Genomic DNA, 23,966 nt, shown 5'->3' with positions numbered 1-23,966 from the left:
TTTCTATGAAGAAAATACTTATGAGTAAATTTCCAGTAATTATTTACAAGGTTTTGTTGTATATATTACATGCCATGCCATACATTTTTCAGTTTTCTTTTACCAAGGTGTACATTAGTTTAATACAGTATTTGTCATTGAGTTAGAAGGAACATATAATTTAATTTAACAAGTATACCAGGGGATGCAGGAGATCTCTGATGGAATCCTTTTGACCAGTGCAGTGGGGAGGGTTAGCCAGAGGTATAGCATGAACAAAGCCAGCTGTTTTCATAATGAGTTTTCAAGAGTCATTTGAAATGAGTAAGAGAGGTGGTAGAGGAAATTTGGCTTGGGAGTGAATTCCAGGTTCTGGCAATAGTGCATGCAAAGAGCGATTTACCAGCATCATTTCTATGATTGATGACATGTATGAGGTTTTGTTTATTAGATCTTAAGGGTCTGGTGGTTATGTAGGGCTGTATTAGTTGCAGAAGTGCTGGGATTTTGTCAGGAAGGTAGTAGAGCTTATGTGCTAATGAGAGTTGATTGAGTAGTAGTAGTAGGTGAGGCAACTCCAGTCAGTTGAGTTGCTTGAGGTATAGACAGTGGTGGGATCTATAGGAGGCATCAGTTGCAAACTTGGCTGTCTTGTTGTAACAAGATTCCATTTTGTTTAGTTCTGTGCATTGGAGATTAGTCATAATTGGGGAGGCATAAAGGAGGATGGATAAGAGGTGAGTTCTTGTTATGGTGGCTTTAGTATGTTTAGTCATGAACTGTTTGTTCCTGTAAAAGAGACCAAGCTTTTTATTTACTTTCTTGATTGTTTGTGCTATGTGTATGTCAAATTTTAGGTTGTTGTCTATTTCAACACCTAGCAGTTTTGTGTGTGCAGTTGGGGAAATCAGAATATTGTCAGTGGCTGTTATTTTAAATTCATTGCTTAGTGGAGAAGTTCTACCAAGGCTAAAGAGCATTAGTTTTTTTTTTTAGGATTAAGTATAAGTTTAATGTTAGTGAACCATGATTCAGCTAAAGTAAAATTATTTTGAGTGAGGTTTTGAAGTTCCTTTGAGTGAGGTTTTGAAGTTCCTTTAGAGTAGGGGCAGCACAGATAATAGTGGTGTCGTCTGTGTATTGCACTATTGAGGTAATGGGGGAGGGGGGAAGCTATTTGGTTTGTAAATAGGGAGGATAGCAGAGGACCAAGGATGGAACCTTGTGGGAGTCCTATGGCTACTGCTAATAGGGGGGACAATTGGTCTTGCCATAGGACTACTTGCTGACGGCCTGATAAATAGCAGTTAAACCATGATATAGTGGAGGAGCTCATGTTAAGGGAGGTTAGAGTTTCTAGGAGAATATGGTGGTTGACCATATCAAATGCTTTAGATAGGTCTAGGAATATGGAGGATACGAATATTATTGTTCCTATGGTAATTGACTATGTTGGTAAATGAGAGTAACGCTGTGATGGTGCTATGGGAAGGTCTAAAGCCATGCTGGGAATTAGATAGTAGATTGTTTTTTAGGAGGTGATTCATTAGTTGAGAGTGAACTACTTTCTCTAATATTTTTGACAGTGGAGATAGAATTGCGAATTGGCGATAGTTTGTCCATTCAAGGGAGGTACCTCCCTTGTGGAGTGAAATAATATGTGATATTTTCCATGTGTTGGGGACTTTACATTCTGCAATAGACCTATTTATGAGTATAGATACGGGATAGGCTATTGCCTCTGCAGTTAATTGAAGGAAGTCTGCTGGAAGGTTGTCAGCGGCTGGTTTGGTTGGTTTATGTTTTTTGAGGAGTTTGGCTATTAACTTAGTGGGAACTGGCTGCAGAGAGAAGCTGGGGGCAAGTTTAGAGAACTGGGGTGAGTAGGGATAGTTGTTGGAATGGGGCCTCTGGCACTCTTTTGGGTGTTGGCAAGAGCTTGGACTGTATTAGTCAAGTAGTTGTTAAATTGAGTGGGGGTGTCTTCCAGGTTGTTTGGTAATACAGAGGTAGGAGTAGTGGGTTTCCCTGGGTGTAGTAAACTCTTTAATGTGACCCAGAATTTTTGGGGGTGGTTAGCATATTTTTCCTGTGTGGTTTTGTAGTAGTTGGTTTTGTCAAGTTTAATTTGCTTTTTGGGTTTATTGCTAAGTTCCAGATATTTTTGTCTAAAGGTAGTGGTTTTGGATTTCTGGTATTGCAGCCAGGTTTTGTCCCTTTCTTTCATTATAATCTTTCTATTGTTAGATAGCCACGGGGCATAGTTAGATCTGACTCGGTTCTGGAGGGTGCATGATGGTTTAAGATATTTAAGAAGGTTGAGTTGAAGTATTGCAAGGCTTCATCAAGGGGTAGTTGTTTTAGGGGGGGTCCAGTTGCAGTATTTTAGTGTGTTTATTAGATTGATGGCTTTGAGGGACTTTTTGTTGCACACTACTCTGAGGATGGGTTAGTTAATCTGGTGGGATCTGTTCCTAATTAGATAGGTTGCTTGATGGTCACTGAGACTGTCTGGAAGACAGCCTGACTGATGTACAAGAGTGGGGTCAGATAATACAATCCAGTCTAGGACGGACTCACATTTGGTTGCTTTGTCAATTCTAGTGGGGGTAGATATAATTTGGGTGAACCCATGAAGGTTAATGTAGGCAGAGGGATTGTGGTTGGTAGACTCAGACCAGTCAATATTAAAATCACCTAATATAATGGTTTCTTGTGGAAGAGAGGTTGATATCCAGTTTAGCAGGTTTTCCAATATAGTAATATTATTGCCTGGAGGAATATAGCCACCTGCAATAATAATGTGTTTGTTGGTGTTTAGCTTTAATTTGGCAAGAATCAGCTGTATATCTTTGATATCATGTGAGTTACAATCTATTTGTTTTATATCGAGATGGTTTTGGAATAGTATTGCAACTCCACCACCTTTTTTCCCTATCCTGTCTCTACATATAATATTGTGATCAGGGGCAGTAATCTCATTATTGTGGTGTTCTGGTTTAAGCCATGTTTCAGTTAACACAGTGATTTCAGGTTTGTGAACAGCTTAAAAGGGCATGAAGGTCCTGAGTTTTGTTAAGTATGCTTCTTACGTTCAAGTTTAATAGGAGGAGAGATAGGTAGGCCTTACATATATGTGATTTGGTTGATTTAGGTTTCAGTTGGTTGATGTATTGGGTCCTGGGTTAGGGTGTATGTCTCGACAGCAATTGCGTTTTTGGAGAAGGTATAGATAGAGTTTAGCTAGTTTGAGTCTTACTTTGATTTGTTTTGGGGAATAATTAGGGTTACTTTTGTTTGTACGCTTACTATATAAGTAGGAAAAAAGTTTGGTGGAGGTAAGGTCATGTGGTGATATTGGAAAGTTTATTAGCTTTTTTGCACTGGTAAGGGAGTTGGCCTGACCTGTTGGTGGGTATAGACATAAAGTTTTGTGTGGTAGGAGGTAAGGAAAGAGAGAGTGAATAGTGCAAGTATGGTTAATGGGTATAGCAAAGGTTTAAGAAGATGGGTGTTGTATGGGGAGTACATGGTATGGGGTAACTGGAGAAGTGGGAGTATCTAGGAGTAAATTGTTGAACTGTAATGGTTGGATGGTGGGAGAGAGTGTAGTGAACAGGGTGTGGTGAGTTAAAATGGAAATGGGGTGTTATAGGTGAGATGAGATTGGTTAATTAGGTGTAGGAGTTGATTGGTGGGTGTGGCTAGTAACTATAAATGTACGTGTTATGGGGTGGGTGGGAATGGGGGTAAGGTAGGGGACTGCAGTGAGCGGAGCCAACGGAGCGAGACAGTACCGTCCTAAGGGTGAAGCAGTAGTTGAAAGAAAGGCAATCAGTCAGTGTGGGGATAAGGTTCTCTATACAGGAGATATGTGCAGCTTGGTTTAATGGTTGTTTGTTTTGTTTCTGCATAGCTCTATGGAGTGGGATAGAATCAGCTGCTAAGCTGGGAGCAAGTCTAGTGAGAGGAGTGGTGAGACTGTGGTATGGGAAGGGAGGCTATGGGACTGAGTTAGTATATAGTGAACTAGTGTGGGAGACAGAGGTGAGAGTGGGGACCAAACAGAGAAGAATAAGGGGGTAAGAGTGGGTATTCCTTAAGGAGTAAGAGAGAAAAGGGACAAGGCTAGAAAAGTGAGTGGTAGGTATAAGGCTAGGTGTGAGGATGGGTAGGTTGGAAAGGCCATGTACAGGCCTGTGAGTGCTGGGGTAGTGTTGTGGGGGGGAACACAGGGAGGTGCGGTAGCTGACCAGGGGTAGTAAGTTTAGCAAAGGATAGGAATTACAGTAGTAGATGTAGAGACAATATTACATACGTTATTCAGTCACTGCACTGTTGCTGGAGAGGAACTTCCACCAATGGATCAATACTCTTTAAGAAGGAGTGGGTGGTCTTCAAGGCTGGTTGGGTTTAGACAATGAGCCTTTTCTTTTTTTATTTTTAGGTGCCAGGGACATTATTCAGTGACTGCACTGTTGCTGGAGAGGAACTTCCACCGATGGATCAACACTCTTTAAGAGGAAGTGGGTGGTCTTCAAGACTGGTTGGGTTTAGACAATGAGCCTTTTCTTTTTTTTTATTTTTAGGTGCCAGGGATGTTATTCAGTCATTGAATAATCTCCTTAATGATTTTGGAGTCACAGCAAAAGTTAAAGCCATTATAGAAACTTACCATTACAGACTGAACAGGTTGCCTACTACCCTTCATCACTGAACAGAGCTATTTAGGCCTCACATTTGACTAGTTTCTTGCCTTTAACAAATATGTCAAAACCTAAATTCACAAAGTTTTAGCTCAATTAAAGCTATATGACAGAATTAGAGGCTTGGTGAGCCATAGCCATTAACATTATTCCACTTAGGCTTGAATATGGACTATCATTTCCCTGGAGTCTTCCCAAAAACAGCACTCACCTTCGGAAAGCTAAAAATCAAATTCCCTACTTCATTCACCTCTCCACTAAAACTGAACACCATTGCCATACACTTAGTAAAGGAAGATGGGTACCAGTAACTGACAGGGCCTCACTCCTAAATACTTTCACCTCTAAACTTCTTAATCAAGGATACTGTCTACACCTCACCCCCACCCCCATTCAGTAAATTACATATCAAAAACTCCAACTATTCCTTTCAGAATTCTAACTCACTCCTTTCTAAAAATATCCTTTAGTCTTGCTACCTGTGAGACAGCCTTCCCTGACATTGCTGCAGCTTATTGGAACTCTTTGTCAGAGTCTATCAGACAAGCTGAAAATATTACTTCTTTCATGAAGTCTCTTCATTCTTACTTGCTAAGGGAAATCAAATGTAAGTGCTTAATACATAGTGGCTAAAGCATTTCTTTGCCTCTCCCACCCTAACTCTAAACTCTGATCTTTGTAGCCCTTTTTTAAACATAGGAAATAACTCTCCCTCTCTAGTTCCACTTTCTGAACTTATGCCAGGAGAAAGGTGTCAGGGTAGGTTGTAAACCTTTTTCTTCTACTATGTGTATACCCATTTTAGTTATTCTTTTCACTACACTCAGGAAAGTATGATCCTTTCATTTTGCACTTTCTACTACACTTTATAGCATAACACATTGCTCCTATACATTCTCTTCATAACTTCTCACACTAGACAAATAGTACACAAGAAGACTCACTTCTCTTAGTAAATTAAACATGCTCAAATAATTTACCCTTTTATTAACAGGTACTTTCTGTTATATTTCTACTTTTAGCATTTGTCTCAATCCTTCTTCAGTCCCATTTATAGGTTAACGTATATTTGTTTAACTTATGCATTATAATTGTATCATTTTATATTAAATAACTTGCATCATACTGCATGTACAACTTTGTAAAATATTTTTATTCTTTTTTTTCCATTTTTGCAATTTGCCAGCATTGTATTGTAATCTGAATGTATTTTTTACTGCCTGCTTTGCCCAGGTTATGGCTGAAAAGGGTCCTTGGACCACTTCACTTACCCAATTAACAAACAACAAGCAAATAAATAAATAAAGCCCTTACTGTGACCCAAGTCACTGTGGTTCAGTTAGTGGCATACCTCTCAACTGTCCAGGTTTTCAAAGAATGTCCAGATTTTTGCCTCCATTTTTGGCCTGTTTATTTTAAAATTGTAGTTTTCTGGCAAATCATTCAGGACTGAAGTCACAAAATAATGGCAGATATTGAGTTTCAAACTTCATATCCTTCAAAAAAATTCATGCTAATGCAAAACATGTTAGTTTATCAACCTTCTAAGTTTGTACGAGCAATATTTAAAAAGTGTCCCTATTTTGGGCCTTTGTCTCCCCCCCCCCTCCCATTATTTGTGGCTTTGTCCAGATTTCCTAGTCTAAGAGGTTGATAGGCATGATTAGTGGCCCCAGCACTGAAGGAGCCAGATAGGGAGGGACAGGAGTGAAGGGGCTTGGCCCACTTGCCTCTCCAAGGGATTGATGGTTTGGAGAGTAGCAAGTGCTCAGGGAGCACAGAGGAAAGAGTGATTTCTCCACTGGAGGCCATGGAAATCACTTCCTGTGTTTTAATTGAGGGTTGTTGCTGCTGCTTGCCGTTAATGTCCTTTTCAGAAGTGAGGGGCAACCAGCATGGACAGCCTATTGTAGGTTCTCCTCTGGCTCTGCAAGCTGGGCATTTATGGGGATAGTAGGACCAAAAAACAGAAAAAAAACTCAAACCATCCCAATGACTGTCTCACTGATGGTTCTCCTGGTCAATCCTCGCTCTAGTTATGGGGAACAAATGGACCAACTGAGTGGTGGGGCTAATAGTTAAAAGGCAGTGAGTGCAAAGAGTGATGCAAAAAAGACTTACAAGGACAAATAGACCTTTTTTTTTTCTATCAGGGCCAGTACTTTGTAACTGGTATGGTGCCAGGAGACTGGAGTTTAGTGACAATGCTTCCCTTTCCAAAAGGTATATCTAGGAAGGAGCCAAACCACTTTTCTGGTAGCTGTGACCTCTTCCAGAAGATTTTCTGAGCTGTAGGCCTTCTCAATTGAATCTCCATACCTGATATTCCACAACAACAGAGTAAACAAGTCACCCTTCTTACTATTCCTGCCTTTAAAACTTAAAATAGTCTAACTTTAATCAATATATTTAGCTTTCTGTGTTTCTCATGCAGTACTCCAGTCCTGGAATTATCTTTTCCATTGCATGAACATAGGTTCATAGGTTTGTACTAGGTTAGTGGCTCTGGAGTCTTTACCAGCCTAGCCCACAGGATTACCCTGGCATTATGCCACCCGACCTTAGTTTCCAGTGCCTTTGTCGAGTAGAGCCACTAGAATGATCCCCAGGGTGAATTTTTTATTTTCCATCCACTCATCAAGATTTCTCTTGAAGAGGGCCAGTGTAGTGCTCTGTTTGACATGTATGGGAAGTCTATTCCATAAGCATGGGCAGTCTCTGGGTTATGAACCTATCCCTCCAGCACGTTCTGTTGATTGTGGTAATGAGGTTGAGGTCTCTGGAGCGTGTGGTGGGGAGGGATTGGGATTTCTTTAGATGTAGCATTTCTAACAGAGCTGGGTCAGACATGGCTTTGTAAGTCAAGCAGAGATCACCACTAAGTAGGAGATATGAGACCGAGAAGAGTTTTTTGAGTCTGTGCATATAGGACAAGTGTTTAAGAACTATGATCCTCTTTGTGAGATATTTTTTCAGCCTCTCCAGTTGTTGCAGGTGACTAGTGAGGTACATGCCAAATGGTGCATTGTACTCAATAATTGGCCTAATGAGGGAAGAGTAGAGGGAGATAATGACCTCTTTCTTCCTGGATGCAAAACCCTTAGTAATGAGATGTGCCACATAGAAGGTCTATCTGACCACAGTGGCAGTCTGGTGGTCAAAAGAGAGGTTGCTGTCAGCCTGTGTTCCCAGATCTCTTATAATGCCTTCTGTGTTCAGTGGACTGCCATCAATGTGGTAGTTCATGGGAACTGTTTTTTTCCCAAAGGGGATGATGACACATTTTGTGGCATTGAGCTTAAGGCCATAGTTCTGACACCATTCTTTGGTCTCAGTGAGGCCTTTCTGCTGAATGTCAACATCACTTGGGGAGTTAATAATGGCTCCCAACTTGCAATTGTCTGCAAACTTTATCAGCCAGAGTCCCTTCATGTTGGCCTGGACTTCTGAGAAGTAGATACCAAACAGGAGAGGACCCAGGACTAATCCCTGTGGGACTCCACTCGTGACTGGTCAGCAGTCTGACTTGGAGTCAGGTACTTTCACATTGTGGGTTCTATCTATGAGTCAGTTTGCAACTCACCCAGTGATATAGGGATTAATGCCTAGCTTAGTGAGTTTTTCTATGATTTCTGAGTGGGGAATGGTATCAAAGGCCTTGGCCAGATCAAGGTAGGCTGTATGAACCACCTTGCCTTCATCCACAGCTCTGGTGACTGACTCAAAGAAGTCGACCAAGTTGAGCAAAAACCAAACTGTGTGGGATCCAGAGTTTGGAGATTCCCTATATCCTTGTTTATTAAGTCCATGATGATGCATTCCATAGCTTTGCATATCAGACTTGTCAGGCTAATGGGGCGATAGTTCACAGGGTCTGCAGTCGCTCCTCCTTTGTGGAGAGGGATGACTATAGCGGGGCACCATTCGCTAGGGACAAAGCCTGAGGTGAGGCTGTAATTGAACAGGGCACACTGGTGAGGTGCCAGTTCACTCTGTAGTTCATGTAGAACACAGCCAGGGATATTGTCAGGTCCCATAGAAGCTTTATTCTTGGCCTTGGACAGTGCTGTTTTAACCTTTGCAGCAGGAATACTAGGTGCCTGGCAATCTACTGGTATTGTGATGGGTCCTTTGGGGAGGGAGAGAGGGGTAAAGTTGGCACTGAATCTGTCGGCCAGTATATTGGCAATATCTGTTTGCTTGGTATAGGAGGTACCATTGTGCAGTAGCTCAGAGCAAATCTGGGTATTATCGTGGAGGTTCTTTACATAACTATAGAAGGCCTTGTGGTTGTCTTTACTATCTGCTGCAATTCTGTTTTCATAGCTAGCTTTAGAGGATTTGATGAGGGATCTCAACTTTTTGTTGAGGCTGATAAGGGAGTTTTTCCAGTCTTGGGACTTCACCTTATTCCGCATCAGTTTCCTCCTTCTGTTGTAGAGTTTGTTTATGGCAGGGGACCACCAGATTGGCTTCCTTTTTTTGGAGGAGAGCGTCCTGGTTCTATTGGGTATGGTGATATCCATGCATTTGTGTATCTGTTTGTACAGTGCATTGGTGTATGATTCGGCGGTCATGCAACTATTCTCCATTTGCATGGATGCTGTGAAGTTAACCTCCTCTGTTCTTAGGAGCCCAAAGTTTGCTTTGGAGAAGTTTTTCATGGTGGTTACCTTTGTGGGGGTGGGTGGGCAGGATGTGGATTTCCAAGGTGATTAGTTTGTGGTCGGATCTAACCAGGGAGGAGTTGACTATTGATGTAGAGCAACAGGCACCCATGTTAGTAATGGTCAGGTCAAGGATGTTGCTACCTCTAGTGGGGGTAAGAACAAGCAGGTCCAGGGCATTGGAATTAATGAATTCCAGGAAACGTTGGGCAATACATGAGTAGTTTTCCCAGTTAATGGAGGGGTAGTTTTAGTCGTCCAGTATGAGTGTGTTAGGTTGGACCCTAATATTCTCCACAGTTCTGTACTGATAAAATGAAGCCTGTTTGAAAAGCTGGCCAACTTTTTGTTGCTTTATCCCATTGAGAAATACAATATATATTTTTAAACTCAGTTGATTTAGATTGCTTTTTGACTGCATCCTCTTTCTTCTGCCCAAATTATCATTCTATTTATTTATGTATTTATTTAACATTTGTTAACTGGATTGGTAGTCTGGCCAGAAGACCCTTCTTAGCCATGATCTGATCAAAATAATCAAATAAAAATACATAAATCAGAAGACAGTAACATTCTACAAGACTGATTCCTACATCTGTAGCTTTTTTCCAGTTACAGCTCCAGATTACATTTATGCAGCAGCTGTTTGGTCTTCTTTCAGCCACTTCAAGTGGTCTTACTTAAGAACCCCACAGGAGAATAAGCATGACATTTTGAGCTGCTCTTATGGAGGCTGGACCTCATTTTAGCAGATATGAAGTTGGTGAGCAGGTCTAGCATCTGCGGCATACCTGCCTGCCTTTCCACATCTTTGATGCAGTACGACTTTGAGCCTTAGTTAGGTTTCTACATACTGGTGGCACTTCACATGACATAACTCAGATCTGGAAGTTGTAGGCACCGCACTGCATCATGGGAGAAGGGTAGCAACTATGGCAACCTGGCAAAGTTTTACCCACCATGCAGTTCTAACACCTCAAGCACCGTAGTCCTGCTGTTACAGAGGATGGGCCTGCTCTTACTGATCTAGCATGATAAACACATAGCTTTTACTTCATATAGCATAGTAATAAGATGGACAAAGTCAGCAGGAAGTGCTTTATCACAAGTTGCAATTCAGGGAGAATGCTCCAGATGGTGCCCTCTTAATAACTGAGGGATTATACAAACTGTACAAAACCACCACGACATGATCAACAGACCACGATGCTTTGCCAGAGATTGTCTGCACCGGTCGCCCCTGGGATTCAGGTTACTGGCTAAGGCTCTTGCCACCCCTATAATGCCTTTTTTAGGTAAAGTTCAAAGGACAAAACCACCACCATAGCAGGTACAAGCATGCAAAATCTGAAGGTAATGCTACTCAATGCTAGAAGTCTAAATCTCAAAATGCACTCTCTTGAGGCTCTCCTAAAAATGGAGAACGTCGATATCTGTGCAGTAACTGAGACCTGGTTCAAGGCTCCAGAGAGCACCTCTGCAATACCAGGCCACAACTCTTACCACACTTTTCAGCCACCAAACCAGGACCGAAACACTAAAGGTGGAGGATTGTCTTTGATCTCCAAGGATATTCACACCACCAGGCTAGTTGCCCAACACAATGTGTCTGAAATTGTCCAGGTGCAACTAACATTAGGTAAGACTGCAATCCAAATTGTAGCTTGCTACAGATCCCCCACCATGCCCCAAGAGTCTAACTACACCTTTCTAAACATACTGGAAATATTAAGATACAACCAAACACCCTAATACTGGGTGATTTCAACTACCCTGCCATTAACTGAGAAAACTACTCGTGTACCAACACCTTTGCCCAATGGTTCTTGGAATTCATAAATTTTAATGACCTGGATCAACTAATCCATAGTCTCACCAGGGGCTCCAATATCTTAGACCTGATCATTACCGACATGGGAAATCGATGCTCCACACCTATTGTCACCCCCTCGTTGGTCAGGTCTGACCATAAGCTAATCTCCCTTGACATCCGCATCCCTCTCCCACCCCCCAGTAAGGAAACCTCCATAAAAAACTTCTCCAAAGCCAACTTCATGCTACTCAAGAAAGAAGTGACAAACTCCATGATACCCATGCAGGCAGGAACTGAAAGTTCAACTGCTGAATCCTACACTAAGGTACTGTACGAGCACATCCACTCATGCATGAATTGTGCCATCCCAAATAGAACCAATACACTCTCCTCTAAAAAAAAGGAAGCCAATCGGGTGATCCCGTGCCATAAACAAACTTTACAACAAAAGGAAGAAACATTTGCAGAGAAGAGGAAAATCCCAGGATGCAAAAAACTCCCTTACCAGCTTTAGTAAGAAGCTGAGATCCCTCATAAAATCCTCCAAAGCTAGTTACGAAAATAAAATTGCCAAAGATTCCAAAGACAACCACAAGACATTCTATAACTATGTCAAGAATCTAAATGGCAATGCTCAGATCTGCTCTGAGCTACAACAGAATGGCATTAAATATACTGACACTGATCCCAAGAATATTTCCAATATCCTGGCAGATTGATTCAGTGCCAATTTTACCCCCCCTCTCACCCCCTAAAGGGCCCATCTCAATACCGAAAGATTGCCAAATTCCGGTAATAATGGCCACACAGGTAAAAACCGCACTCTCCAAAGCTAAGAATACAGCATCCATGGGACTAGACAACATCCCAGGCTGTGTACTACATGAACTACAAAATGAACTGGCACCTCACCCAAGTGCCATGTTTAATCATAGCCTCACCTCAGGCTTTGTGCCCACTAAGTGGCGCACAGCTACAGTTATCCCACTCCACAAGGGGGATACCCCGTGGATCCTGGGAACTACTGGTCCATCAGTCTGAAGCCTGATCTGCAAGGCCATGGAATGTATTATCATGGAACTTATAAATAAAGACATTGGCAACCTTCAAACACTGGACCCTACCCAGTTTGGGTTCATGAAGGGCCGATCTTGTCTCCTGAACCTGATTGACTTCATTGAATCAGTCTCCAGAGCTGTGGATGAGGGTAAGGCCCATCTGGACCTTGCCAAGGCCTTTGACACCATCCCCCACTCTGGAATCATAGATAAACTTACTAAGCTGGGCATTAATCCTTACGTCACTTGATGGGTTGCCAACTGGCTTACTGACAGAACCCACACTGTAAAAGTAGCCAACTCCAAATCCAGCTCTAGACAAGTGACAAGTGGAGTACCTCAGGGTTCAGTCCTGGGACTGCTCTTGTTTGGCATCTACTTATCTTAAGTACAGGCCAACATTAAGGGACTCTGGCTAACAAAGTTTGCAGATGACTGCAAACTGGGAGCCATTATTGAATCCCCAAATGATGTGGATATTCCACAAAAGGGCCTTACAGAAACAGATGCTTGGTGCCAGAGCCATGGGCTCAAGCTCAATGCCAAGAAATGTATAGTTATCCCCTTTAGGAAAAAACATGTACCTATGAATTACCACATAGGTGGCAGTACACTAAACACTGAAAGTGTGATAAGAGACTTAGGGACACAGATGGACAGTGGTCTCGCCTTCGATAACCACATTGCCACAACAGTCAGGAAATCCTTCTATGTGGCACACCTCATCACCAAGGGCTTTTCATCCAGAAAAAAGGAGGTCATTGTCCCACTGTACTCATCCCTCATTAGACCCATTATAGAATACAATGCCGTTTGGTATGTACCTCTCAAGACATCTGCAACAACTGGAAAGGCCGCAGAAATACCTCACTAAAGGAATCACAGGCCTAAAGCAGATGCCCCATGCTGACCATCTAAAAAAACTCCAGCTATACTGTGTCGCATATCGTCTATTCAGAGGCGATCTCTGTCTAACATACAAGGCCATGTCAAACCCAGAGCTGTTGGACATGATACACTTAAAGAAATCCCAATCCCTCAGAGCCACATGCTCCAGGGATATAAATCTTGTCATCACAATGAACAAAACATGCTGGAGGTATAGGTTCCTGACCCAGAGAATCCCCAGACTCTAGAATAGATTGCACATACATGTCAAGCAGAGCGCCTCTTTGGCCCTCTTCAAAAGGAACCTTAACGATTGGATGGGAGATAGGAAATTCATCCTGGGAATCACTTCAGTCACCCTGCTTGACAGGGGTCCAGGGAAGTAAATATTGTGGGAAGAAATAGCCAGGGAATTGTTATGGCTAGGCTTGTATAGGACCTAGGGCCGATAGCCTAGTACCAACCTATGAACCAACCCTCCCTACAGCTGTGCACCAGTGCACTCAATAACCTGAGGTTGCCCTGACATCATGCTGGAGGCGTAGGCTGCTGTTAAGTTCAATGTAATGTCACATAAAAAATACTTAAGTCTCTAAAACTCATTATAGCTGCACAGGGCAGCTTCAACATCTGTGTACATTGTTTGTTGTAGATGTGTGCATAAAACTGCAGGTACCAGGAATTATGCAGCTTATTGCTGAGACTTACCCATAGATCAGTATTAGAGTTTCTCTTCTGAGCTGCAACAACTGGATGCCTATATCACTCAGTACTCATGGCTTGTACTGAGTAGCAAGTCCTTTTCTAAACATCTGTTGATTTGTTTGCACTTAGTTACAGCTAACCTTTGCAGATAAATGTACTTTTTTTGTGAATCACATCCATAATTTTCTCATTGTGTCTTCACAAATGGCATGTTCATATTATATACTTTTTTTGCTTTACTTATAGCAACTACTGCCATTTCACAGTATAATTTCTGATTTTTCTTATGTTTCTCAGGATGATCCAGAAAAATCCAATGCTTTACTTCGTGGTGACTTTTATCTGACTGGAGACAGAGGAATCCAAGATGAAGATGGATACATCTGGTTTGTTGGAAGGGGTGATGATATTATCTTGTCTTCTGGGTAGGTTTCCTTAGTGTGACTTATATGTAATCTAGATGTCTCTAGACATGTGTATATATGGGTTCCCTAGAAATGGCTGATTTGAGCTTAAATAGAACTCTGTATTGTCAACACACTTTGGTTGAAAGATGTACAAGAATGGGCAATCCTTGGGGACTGTGGGATCTCTAAGTTAGTATACATAATTAGCAGGAGTTGTGAGTGCAGGGGGGCTTTCCCCTTGTAAAAAAATGATGTTTTTTGTTTATATATTTAATTTAGATTTCACATGTGCAGAGTTTTTTGCTCTGCGCATGCATAGTTAAGCACCAACATTCGCTTTATCAGTGTTTTGCAGATTGACATTTCGAACGTCAATGTTTGGGTGTTTGACAAAAAAAATATAAAATTGTGAACAGAATTTTATATTAGTATATATGTGTATATGTATGTGCCAATGTTAATCACATATTTTGTGCAAAAGTTCAACTAACATTTGTACTTATTGGAAATAATAGTGTTTGTCATACTGGTGTAAATGTGCTGTGTTATAACTCATACTGCAAACAACATTCTGTCTAGATAACCAGCAGACCCCACCCCAGGTAATTAGATGCATTTAGCATTACTGACACTGCAGTGCAGCATTAGAAAGTGCTGCACACCTATGTGTGCCATCCCTCAGATGATAAGTTACACCAAAGCCTCATTTGTCTGAACAGGTGGTAGCTCAAGTAATGTAAAAGATCCACAGTGCTTACTGAAGAGACTGGGGGAGGCTCTCAGATGCCCTAGCCAAATTCCCTTAGTCAGTATGTATACCCCCTTGGGTCTCACCTAAAAAAAGGGCATCAGCCTACTGGGGCTAACCTGGTCAACAAAAGATGAATAGTTAGATAGACAGATAAATCGATAGACAGACGGATGGAGGAATAGATAGATAATAAACAAACAAAACCTTCCATCTGTATGTAAGCAGCTTGTAAACTTATCTTAAAGCCACTTCATTTGTCAGCTTGTGCTGGGCACCCACACTATGCCTGAAATCAATCTTTTTTGGATCAGCAATTTACTCTTGTAGATCAGATTTTCCTAATGACAGATCCGTCCTGATGGAGATGTTAGGCAAATGAGTTACAAACCTGGGAACATAACCTCTCTAAATGCTCACAACTGATATACTACTGGAATAAGATTGCTCGGCCATTTAATGCTGTCTGTGGTGATATCTTTCATTTCTTGGAACCCTTAGTCCTAATGGGACTGATGACGGATGTAAGCATCCAAAAAGGGATGTGTTCCTACAAAGTATTATGCTGACAGACGTATATAAGCAAATTATCAGGCAGCAGAAGTTCTGTATTATCTCTACAGCACAATGTCTGGAACTAAGTAGGCTGCAGTCAGAGCTGTGAGTAGCTCACACATCCAACACAAAATTATCCTGACATAGGTGTTGCACTTCCTTTGCAGAAGCTTAGTGGATGCCTACCCCTTTTTCTCAGCAAGATCTTTGTAGCTTTCTTTACAGAATATCCCTCCATAGGATAACCACTTATTTTATTAAACAGTTGGAGGACAATACCCGACCTCTTTTCCATGTATCTATCCACTCTCCTCTTCCAGTAAATAGAGGGCAGGGTATATATTGTTACATCCCCAAATCATTCAGCTCTTTGAAATTGTTCCTATATAAGGTTCATATGATTAGGTGTATCTAGCATGAATGCAAAGCAAATACTGATAACTTGTTTTTTTAAGCTGATTCAGATAGTTACATCTGGAATATTAATTTTGACAGTCCTCTCATAGTTACTTTTAAAATGAATAACTTTATTCAATATTTGTTATGGGACCTCGTAGGTATAGTTAGTGCCCTACTTGAGTTGTGTTTCTCTCTTTTTTAATGTAAGTCTTATTAAAGAAAGTAATATTGTTTACAAACCACTGTTGCCATACAACATCCATATGTAGAGTGTTCCTGACAGCTGTGATTTAGCACGAAGCTACTGTAGCATGAAAAGTCATTTTTCTGACGTTAAAGGACTATTAATACAACTATCTATATATGCTATCCTACAACTGTTAAAACATGCAGTTATAAACCGCTAGATCTTAATGGTGCATAATGCATATTCAGAACATTGTACATTTTAAATGCTCCTTGTTCCTGCCCTGTAATTTGCATTTGTGCTACTGGTGTTGAGTCATACATAATGATTACAGGTAGGGCTTGACCCCATGCTGTACAGGGATTAATCCCTGATTCCATCCCAGATGACCAACATTCAACTAGTGATGTGAGCACTGGAGGGGCTGGATGTGGAGAAAAGGAGTGAGCAGCGAATGACAGCTCAGCCATCCTAGGTGGAAGGTGGCAGCTTGTCACACTACATCAATCATACTTGCAGGAGTGTGGGTGTATTGCCTGCAGCAATGAGCCCAGTAACCCTACACTGGAGTGGTGCTCTGCTTAACAGAAGTTTGGCATGTGTGGTAGGTAGTACATATACATCCTCTGCAAGTAGCTGTGGAAGAACTTGGAAACTGCAACGGGAAGAGGTTAGATAGAGGGGGACCCAATCCCTGATGTGTGGATGTGGATGTGAGATTATGTTCTTGGTTCACTCACCTCTCCCCTCAAAGTAGTGAAGGGCTCAGTGGAGAAATCAAGAAAATAGGGATAGGTAGTTAGTAAGGGGATTGGGAAGGAACAACAACAAAAAAGATTATATGTGTACAACTGTACCTGGTATATTATGGTGTGATAAGGTGTCCTACATGCAAATCCATCATATTTTATTTCAACTTTTGAATGTGTGTTTATGTGTCTTACCTCTGTACATTTTGTAGACTGCTGCAGCAGATTTTTTGATAACAGGCTGTTCTGCATTGTTGGGCAGCTACCGCAGAAAATAGATCTCTTTTACAACTCTACAAAATTATACCCATACAGTATGTCTTGATGTTGCGACTGCAGGAAGGGTGTACCAGCCATGCATGTCAGATGTCATGGGTGATAAGACAGGCATGTAGATTAACCTAGTGAGGTCAGCAGGCTTTGTGAACTGGACCATGTTCTTCTACAGTGGTTTAGTATTTAATGTGCATTTTCTGTGTTCCCACTAAAGGCACATGCATGGGATGTATCTTGAAGAATACAGTGCAAAAAAAAGTTGGAGTAGATGAGCACAGCAGTAGTGGAGGGCCATGCCAGGATTCTGCCACAGCACCTCTGTCCATTGATGAATTGAAGGCCAGAGGGCAGTAAAGGTGTATGCCTTTTAGGATAGTCCTCCTCTGTGAATGCTTGCAGACTTCTCACATGTTTGATTGCAAATGCAGGCTCGTTAGTACTCCTCCATCAGTGGTATGGCTTCCTGTTTGCTTACATTGGAAGGAAGATGACAGCAATACAGTATTGCAATCCTTTCTGTTAGTAGTGCTGTACTCTAACGGTGTGTGCTGATTATGCACAGGCACATAAATCAGCCCCCAGTACAAACACATTACAAACTACCATCACCTATCACTATGAGGTGTGTAGGATAATGTAAAGGACAGTCAAGTGACATGAAATGTGTCACGTGACAGATATATTGCATGCCTGAATAACTGTCATAAAACAACAAATATGCAAAAAAGCAGAAACGGCAACAAAATGTCTTCAAGGACTCATGCACTTCAAAAATGTAAAGCTCTTTATGTAATCAAGAATTTAAAGCCATTAAAATAAATGAACCAACAAAAAGGATGTTTACCTTTTTTTGGTCTCCCTTGGGGCATTATTGTACCAGCCTGGCCCCCAGCAACCCATGTCCATGCTGGGTCTGCTAGCTTGTCTTCTACCTCTCCCAGACTTCCAATATCACTGAGGCCATTTATGGATCCTAAGAGCATCCTGGGGGCTCAGCCACCTCTGCATCTGTCCTGTGAGGAGGTTCTTTATATGTCATACCCACTTCCCTGCCCCACCTACCACGCTCATCATTTATGTTCAAAGGCAACTCTCCTGTTTGAACCTTCCCTTCCCTAAGGGAGCATCAGTGACTTGTACCCTCCCATCTGTGATGGGCACAGCCATCCCTCACTGCTGATCTATCAGTTGCCCGAACTACTAATTGAACCTGGGTCAGATGGGTCGTACTCAGGGCTTTATCCCCTCTAGGTCACACAAAGACTTTGTGTTGTTGAAGTGTATGAGTCCTTGAAGGCATTTTGTTGCCAAGGTGCTAAACCTTTTTATTAAAATTTATATAATTTCTGTTTTTTTTTTTGCATTTTATTGTTTTCATTGTATGGTGTGGTTAAATATAAAACAACAAATAGCCAGCACAAACTGGAAAATGAAAACTACATTTTAGTCAGCAATTTACAGAACCCAAGTGCATGAGACTAGTTTTGTCATCAAACTAGCTTCATCAGTTTTATGTAAAATTCTCATCACTTATCTATTTAAATAAATTAATGAATCATGTGATCAAAAATCAGTTAGAACAACATTCTGCCAAAAAGCTAATATGTGTACAGAGATTTATCTTTAAAAAATACATCACATGCTAATCAAAATTCTCAATATCATATATGAGTAATCTGAAATATTATATATAAATGTCGAACGTCATTTCAGTAATAGAGCAGCAGCAGCGAGAGAGAGAGAGAGAGAGTGTGTTTGTAATAATAGTGACATCTAGGGGGTAAAAAAGGAAAAGCATCACAGCTCAATGCACAAAAGGTAAAAGGGATGAAAATCCTAACATAATAGAGCCTAACAAAATATTTATACGTATTGCATTTGGTAATCAGGATAGTCCATCTGGACAAAAGTCTCAACAGAGACCTGGGGATAAAATCTCCAAACAGTACATAAGTAATAGCACATTTAAGACAAGAGTATGCAGAACAGGCAGCAATGTAGAAACCCGTACCCATGCCTATTGTGGAAAAAGTTAGGCATTTATTTATTTATTTACATTTAATTCAAATTAAAAATATCATTCAGTCCTGGGGAAAATAATGTCCCTGTATTTGCTATCCACTTGCATTCCTTGCAGTCTAGCATATTATGTGCATTCAATGAAAGACACTTCCTAATATTGCACCTATCAATACACACACAAAAAAAAACAAAATCTGTTTGTTGATTTTGCAGGTAAATCCATTGTTTGTTTTCTTACATCTGGTGTCACTTAAGTGCTCTCTGATGCAGAGTCTAAAGGGTTGAGATGTTTGCCCCCCTGCCAGACATAAAAGGCTCCACAGAACACATTGCTATGTAAATGATCCAGTTTGTATTACAAGTAATTAAATGGTAAATATTGTAAACCCTAATAGTATTCTCCACAGGGTTTTGGTAGTTTGATCATAAGTACAAATATTATAATGACTACAAAATGTGTTACCCACAAGTGAACTAGTAGTAGCAAGAGGGATAGATGTGGTACTGCCTCATTTTTCATGCTGTCCCAACAATTCAGCCAGATTTCTCCCTCTTCTGTTGGCAAATCTAAAATTATCTGGTAGGAAACTACTTAAGAGTGTATCCATAGCTAAAATGGACCAGGAGTTCTGAATGACTTGCTTAGCTTTGAAAATATTACTGTCTTAGTTATGAATCTAGGCACATACTGAATAACTGTACCATATTTTTATTACAGTAGTGAAATAGATCAGTCCTGATATGTTTTCCACGTGCTTAATTGCTTGATCTGCAAAAGTTGTATGATAAGAGCAATGAGTAAACCCATGCTTTAGATCACACTGAACATTGTACCGCAGTCCTTATAAGAAGAATAGATTAATCTCAAATGCATAAACTGGGACTTGGAAATAGTATGAATCATATGTGGAGGGTGTCAATATATTTATTCTTCTGATAAGTAAGGGCTATGCTATATTGTCCAGTGATTAAATGCATAAGAATTACAACACACCTTCTTAAAGCACAGGAATCACTACACACCTTCTTAAAATTAGATGAAGTCACATCTTAAAGACACTTGGATTTGTTTTTGCTCAGCTGTCTCTGGATATTTTGTGGGAATGCATGTGGCTGCTTGCTTTTGCTGTTTAATAAAACTGAAACATTTGCACCAGAACCTTCTTTTTACAATAGGCTGTTTAATACTGCATCTAGAAGTCTTAGCAAGAATATTTTATTTATGTTTGTATCTGTCCATCTGTCTATCCTTTGTTGAATGAGTTACTGACCTCTTTTCAAGGGAGTTACAGTTGGTATTTATATTACTGGGGGGAAATCTGGCTAGAGCATCAGGGAACTTCTCCTCTTCTTTCCAATAGGTGCAAAGACATCTTATATGTCCTCCTGAGGTACCCCCAACTCAAGCAGATGGGTTCTCAGTTTAACATCACACCTGAAGGACAGTACCAAAGAGATTCCAGTTTCATATGGTGTCAGCTTTCAGAGCTTTAAATCCTTCTAGGTCAGTGGTTCCCAAACCTTTATGGGCTGAGACCCAATTTCAAAAACGGTAATTTTTCGTAACCCACAACTCATGTCAGAGTGCCTGCATGTGAAGCACGCATGGTCCTCCTTAAAGGAGAAGTCTCTGCCACCACGGAGTGTGTTTTAAGGATTTAAAGGGGCCATGTAAACTATTCTCACACTTTAATTATTAGCAGAGCTGGATCATGGTCAAATGGGGCCCTAGGCAGGGTAACAGATTGGGTCCTCCAGAGCAGCCCCTCCTGCAGCAGCCCCCTCCCCAGCCATACCAGTGTTCCATTACTTGGCTATTTCCCCCAGTTAAAATAAACACTATTCAAACCTATCAGTGTGCATACTGTTTTCTTATTTACTTCTACAATTATTACAGATGCTGAAATAAAATGCGTAAATACTGATAGCCATTTGCTAAACAAACAATGCAGTCTCACGGTAAAAACAGACTTAGCATGAGAAGTAAACTTCTCTGCCACTGAAACTCACATTTATTGAAGCAGCATTAAAACCCACATTCAAATAAAATGCATCTGACCAGTGGAGAATTAAGTTTATCTTTGGGCTATTTTCAAACCATAGGCTCCTTGCATGCATTTTTAGGGCCATGCATACATGTATGTGTTCTTTGATTTACCTTCCTGATTGTATTAAATTATATTCCTTGTATAATACAGCACCACTTGTTAGAGTGTGTTTTAAATTTGTAGTTTTGAACATTTTTCCAATATGCAAAGAAACAAAATGTATGACCCAATAATGACAAAATTGCCCATTTCAGAACGTTTTAACCATAAAAGGCCACTCAGAGTTCTGTCATTACAATCCACCAGTATCAGTCAATAAGCACAATCTCTACAGAAGTAAAATTCATCCAAATAATTCCACATTAAAGAGATTTGTAACTAATGAAGAGGCTACTACTGGCAAACAACTTTACATTTCAATGTTTCATCTACAAATTCAGTGGTGCCTGCTGCCCTTGAAGAATTAATTGCCTAAGTTACAGTAAAGAAAAATTGGTAAGCTGGTTATATTGCAATAAGGAATGACTGAGAAAGTTCATAGATACTAGGCATCTTATACTAAGGAGGACACACTCAGGAATGCAGAACCCCTATCCTCCCTTAAAATGCACCAAATAATCGGCAACTAGGATATTACATATCATACCTGCATACCTCTCAATCCCTTAGCACAGGAAATCTGGACAAAGACTAAAATAAAAGGGGGCAAAGGCCCCAAAATAGGAATAGATTATAAATATTACTCTTACAGACTTAAAAAGTTGCTGGAATAGCAGCATTTGTCTTAACATGCATTTTCTGAAGGAAATGAAGTCTGAAACTCTAATGTATGACATTATTTAATTACTTCAGTCCTCTGGTTTGCCAGAAAACCACAACTTTTATGAGGAATAGGCCAAAATTTGAGGCATAAATCTGGACATTCTACAAAAATCTGGACAGTTGAGAGGTATGCACCTCTCAAATTTTTGTGCAAGGAATGTGGACAAAGCCTCAATTAATGTGGATATGATGGCCCAAAAAACTACGGATAGAGTTTAAATAGTGCTCTTTTTAACTTAGAAAGTTGCTAGAATAACATGATTTTATTTGCATGGATTTTCTGAAGGATATGACGTGTAAAACTCATATATATGTCATTATTTAGTGACTTCAGTCCTCTGTGATTTGCACAAAACCACAAATTTTATGAGAAACAGTCCAAAACTGCGAGTCTAAATTTGGACATTTCAGAGATATGTTAAACACAAACACACACACACACACACACACACACACACACACACACACACACACACACACACACACACACACACACACACACACACACACACACACACACACCTACCTTCTCTCTTTGCTTTCACAACACCTACATTCTCTCTGTTTTCTCTTTCCCACACACACACCTACTTTCTCTTTGCTATCTCACTCACACACACACACACACACACACACACACACACACACACACACACACACACACACACACACACACACACCTACCTTTTCTGTGCTGTCTCTCACAGACACATGCACACACACCTATCTTCTGTCTGCTCTCACACAGCAATACACATACATACACACACCTACTCTCTCACACAGCAGTACACATACACAAACATACCTTCTGTCTCGTACAGCAATATACGCACACTATCTCTCATACAAACAGAATGTCTAGTTTAAATTAAATACACACATGCATGTACACACACTTTCTCTTCCATACAGAAACAAATGGAACTGCTAGCTTAAATCATACATGCACGCAGAAAAACACACACACAAACACACACACACACACACACACACACACACACACACACACACACACACACACACACACACACACACATACACGCATTTACCTTCTCTATAAATGGAACAGTTAGTTTAAATTTTACACACGAGTGCAGAATGGGTTTACATCCCCGCTGGTGTGCACACATGGTTCTCCTTAAATACCACCACTGTGGTGTTAAGAAGTATTTTTTTTTATGTTGAAGCCTTCTGGCCAGATGTGACCCACCTAAAATCAGCTTGTGACTCACACTTTGGGAAACTCTGTTCTAGGTAATGCAAATTAAAGAATGAGGCGTAAGAGGTTGGAAGGGTAACTTGTACTGAACTACCCTAAGGTATTACCTATTTAATATTATGATATGCAATGAAAAAAGAATATAAAACAAAACTTTGACAGTTTCCCAAAGCCGCTAGAAATGTTTTATATTCACAAACTGTAAAAACAAAAATAAAGTCTGTAGCAGTCTAAGTAATATAGTAGGTAACCCACTTTCTTTTGGCACAGAAAGATCAGAAGGCTGTGGGTTCTATTCTTACAAAAGGGAGCTGGATTAATTTTCTAATATTAACACAGCAGTGCATTATAAGGAGGGATGCTGCACTCCTGTGTGTGCTGTCCTTTGAATGAGATGTTAAACTGTGGCCCCATCTAGCTGAGTTGGTAGTAGCTCATGGATGCAAAGACATGAAAAGACAAAGTCAGATATACATTACTGTTTATGTTCTGCATTAGTAGTCTGATGGACCTAAACTAACCAATGTGTGATTTTCCAGGTATCGTATTGGCCCATTTGAAGTCGAGAGTGCATTAACAGAACACCCAGCTGTTGCAGAATCTGCTGTTGTTAGCAGTCCAGATCCCATCCGAGGAGAGGTAAGTCATGGTGAGCATAGGACATTAACTATAGGAATCAATACATCTGATGTTGTCATTTTCACTCATTCCTCAA

General features: G+C 40.6%; 1 protein-coding gene across 1 annotated transcript in view; it reads left to right on the top strand.

The window, feature by feature from the left end:
- The window catches only part of LOC122816604 (acyl-coenzyme A synthetase ACSM3, mitochondrial-like), a 291,757-nt gene that overhangs the window by 219,719 nt on the left and 48,072 nt on the right, over positions 1-23,966 (top strand). Inside the window, exons 11-12 of the mRNA XM_044089505.1 lie at positions 14,114-14,241; positions 23,791-23,890. Of these exons, the coding sequence (XP_043945440.1) occupies positions 14,114-14,241; positions 23,791-23,890 (228 nt within the window). The remainder of the gene's footprint in view (positions 1-14,113; positions 14,242-23,790; positions 23,891-23,966) is intronic.

The sequence above is a fragment of the Protopterus annectens genome, chromosome 12.part0 (assembly GCF_019279795.1).
Source record: "Protopterus annectens isolate FY-2018-M chromosome 12.part0, PAN1.0, whole genome shotgun sequence".
NCBI classification, from domain to species: Eukaryota; Metazoa; Chordata; order Ceratodontiformes; family Protopteridae; genus Protopterus; species Protopterus annectens.
The sequence above is the reverse complement of the archived record's forward strand: the minus strand, read 5'-3'. Positions and strand labels throughout refer to the sequence as shown.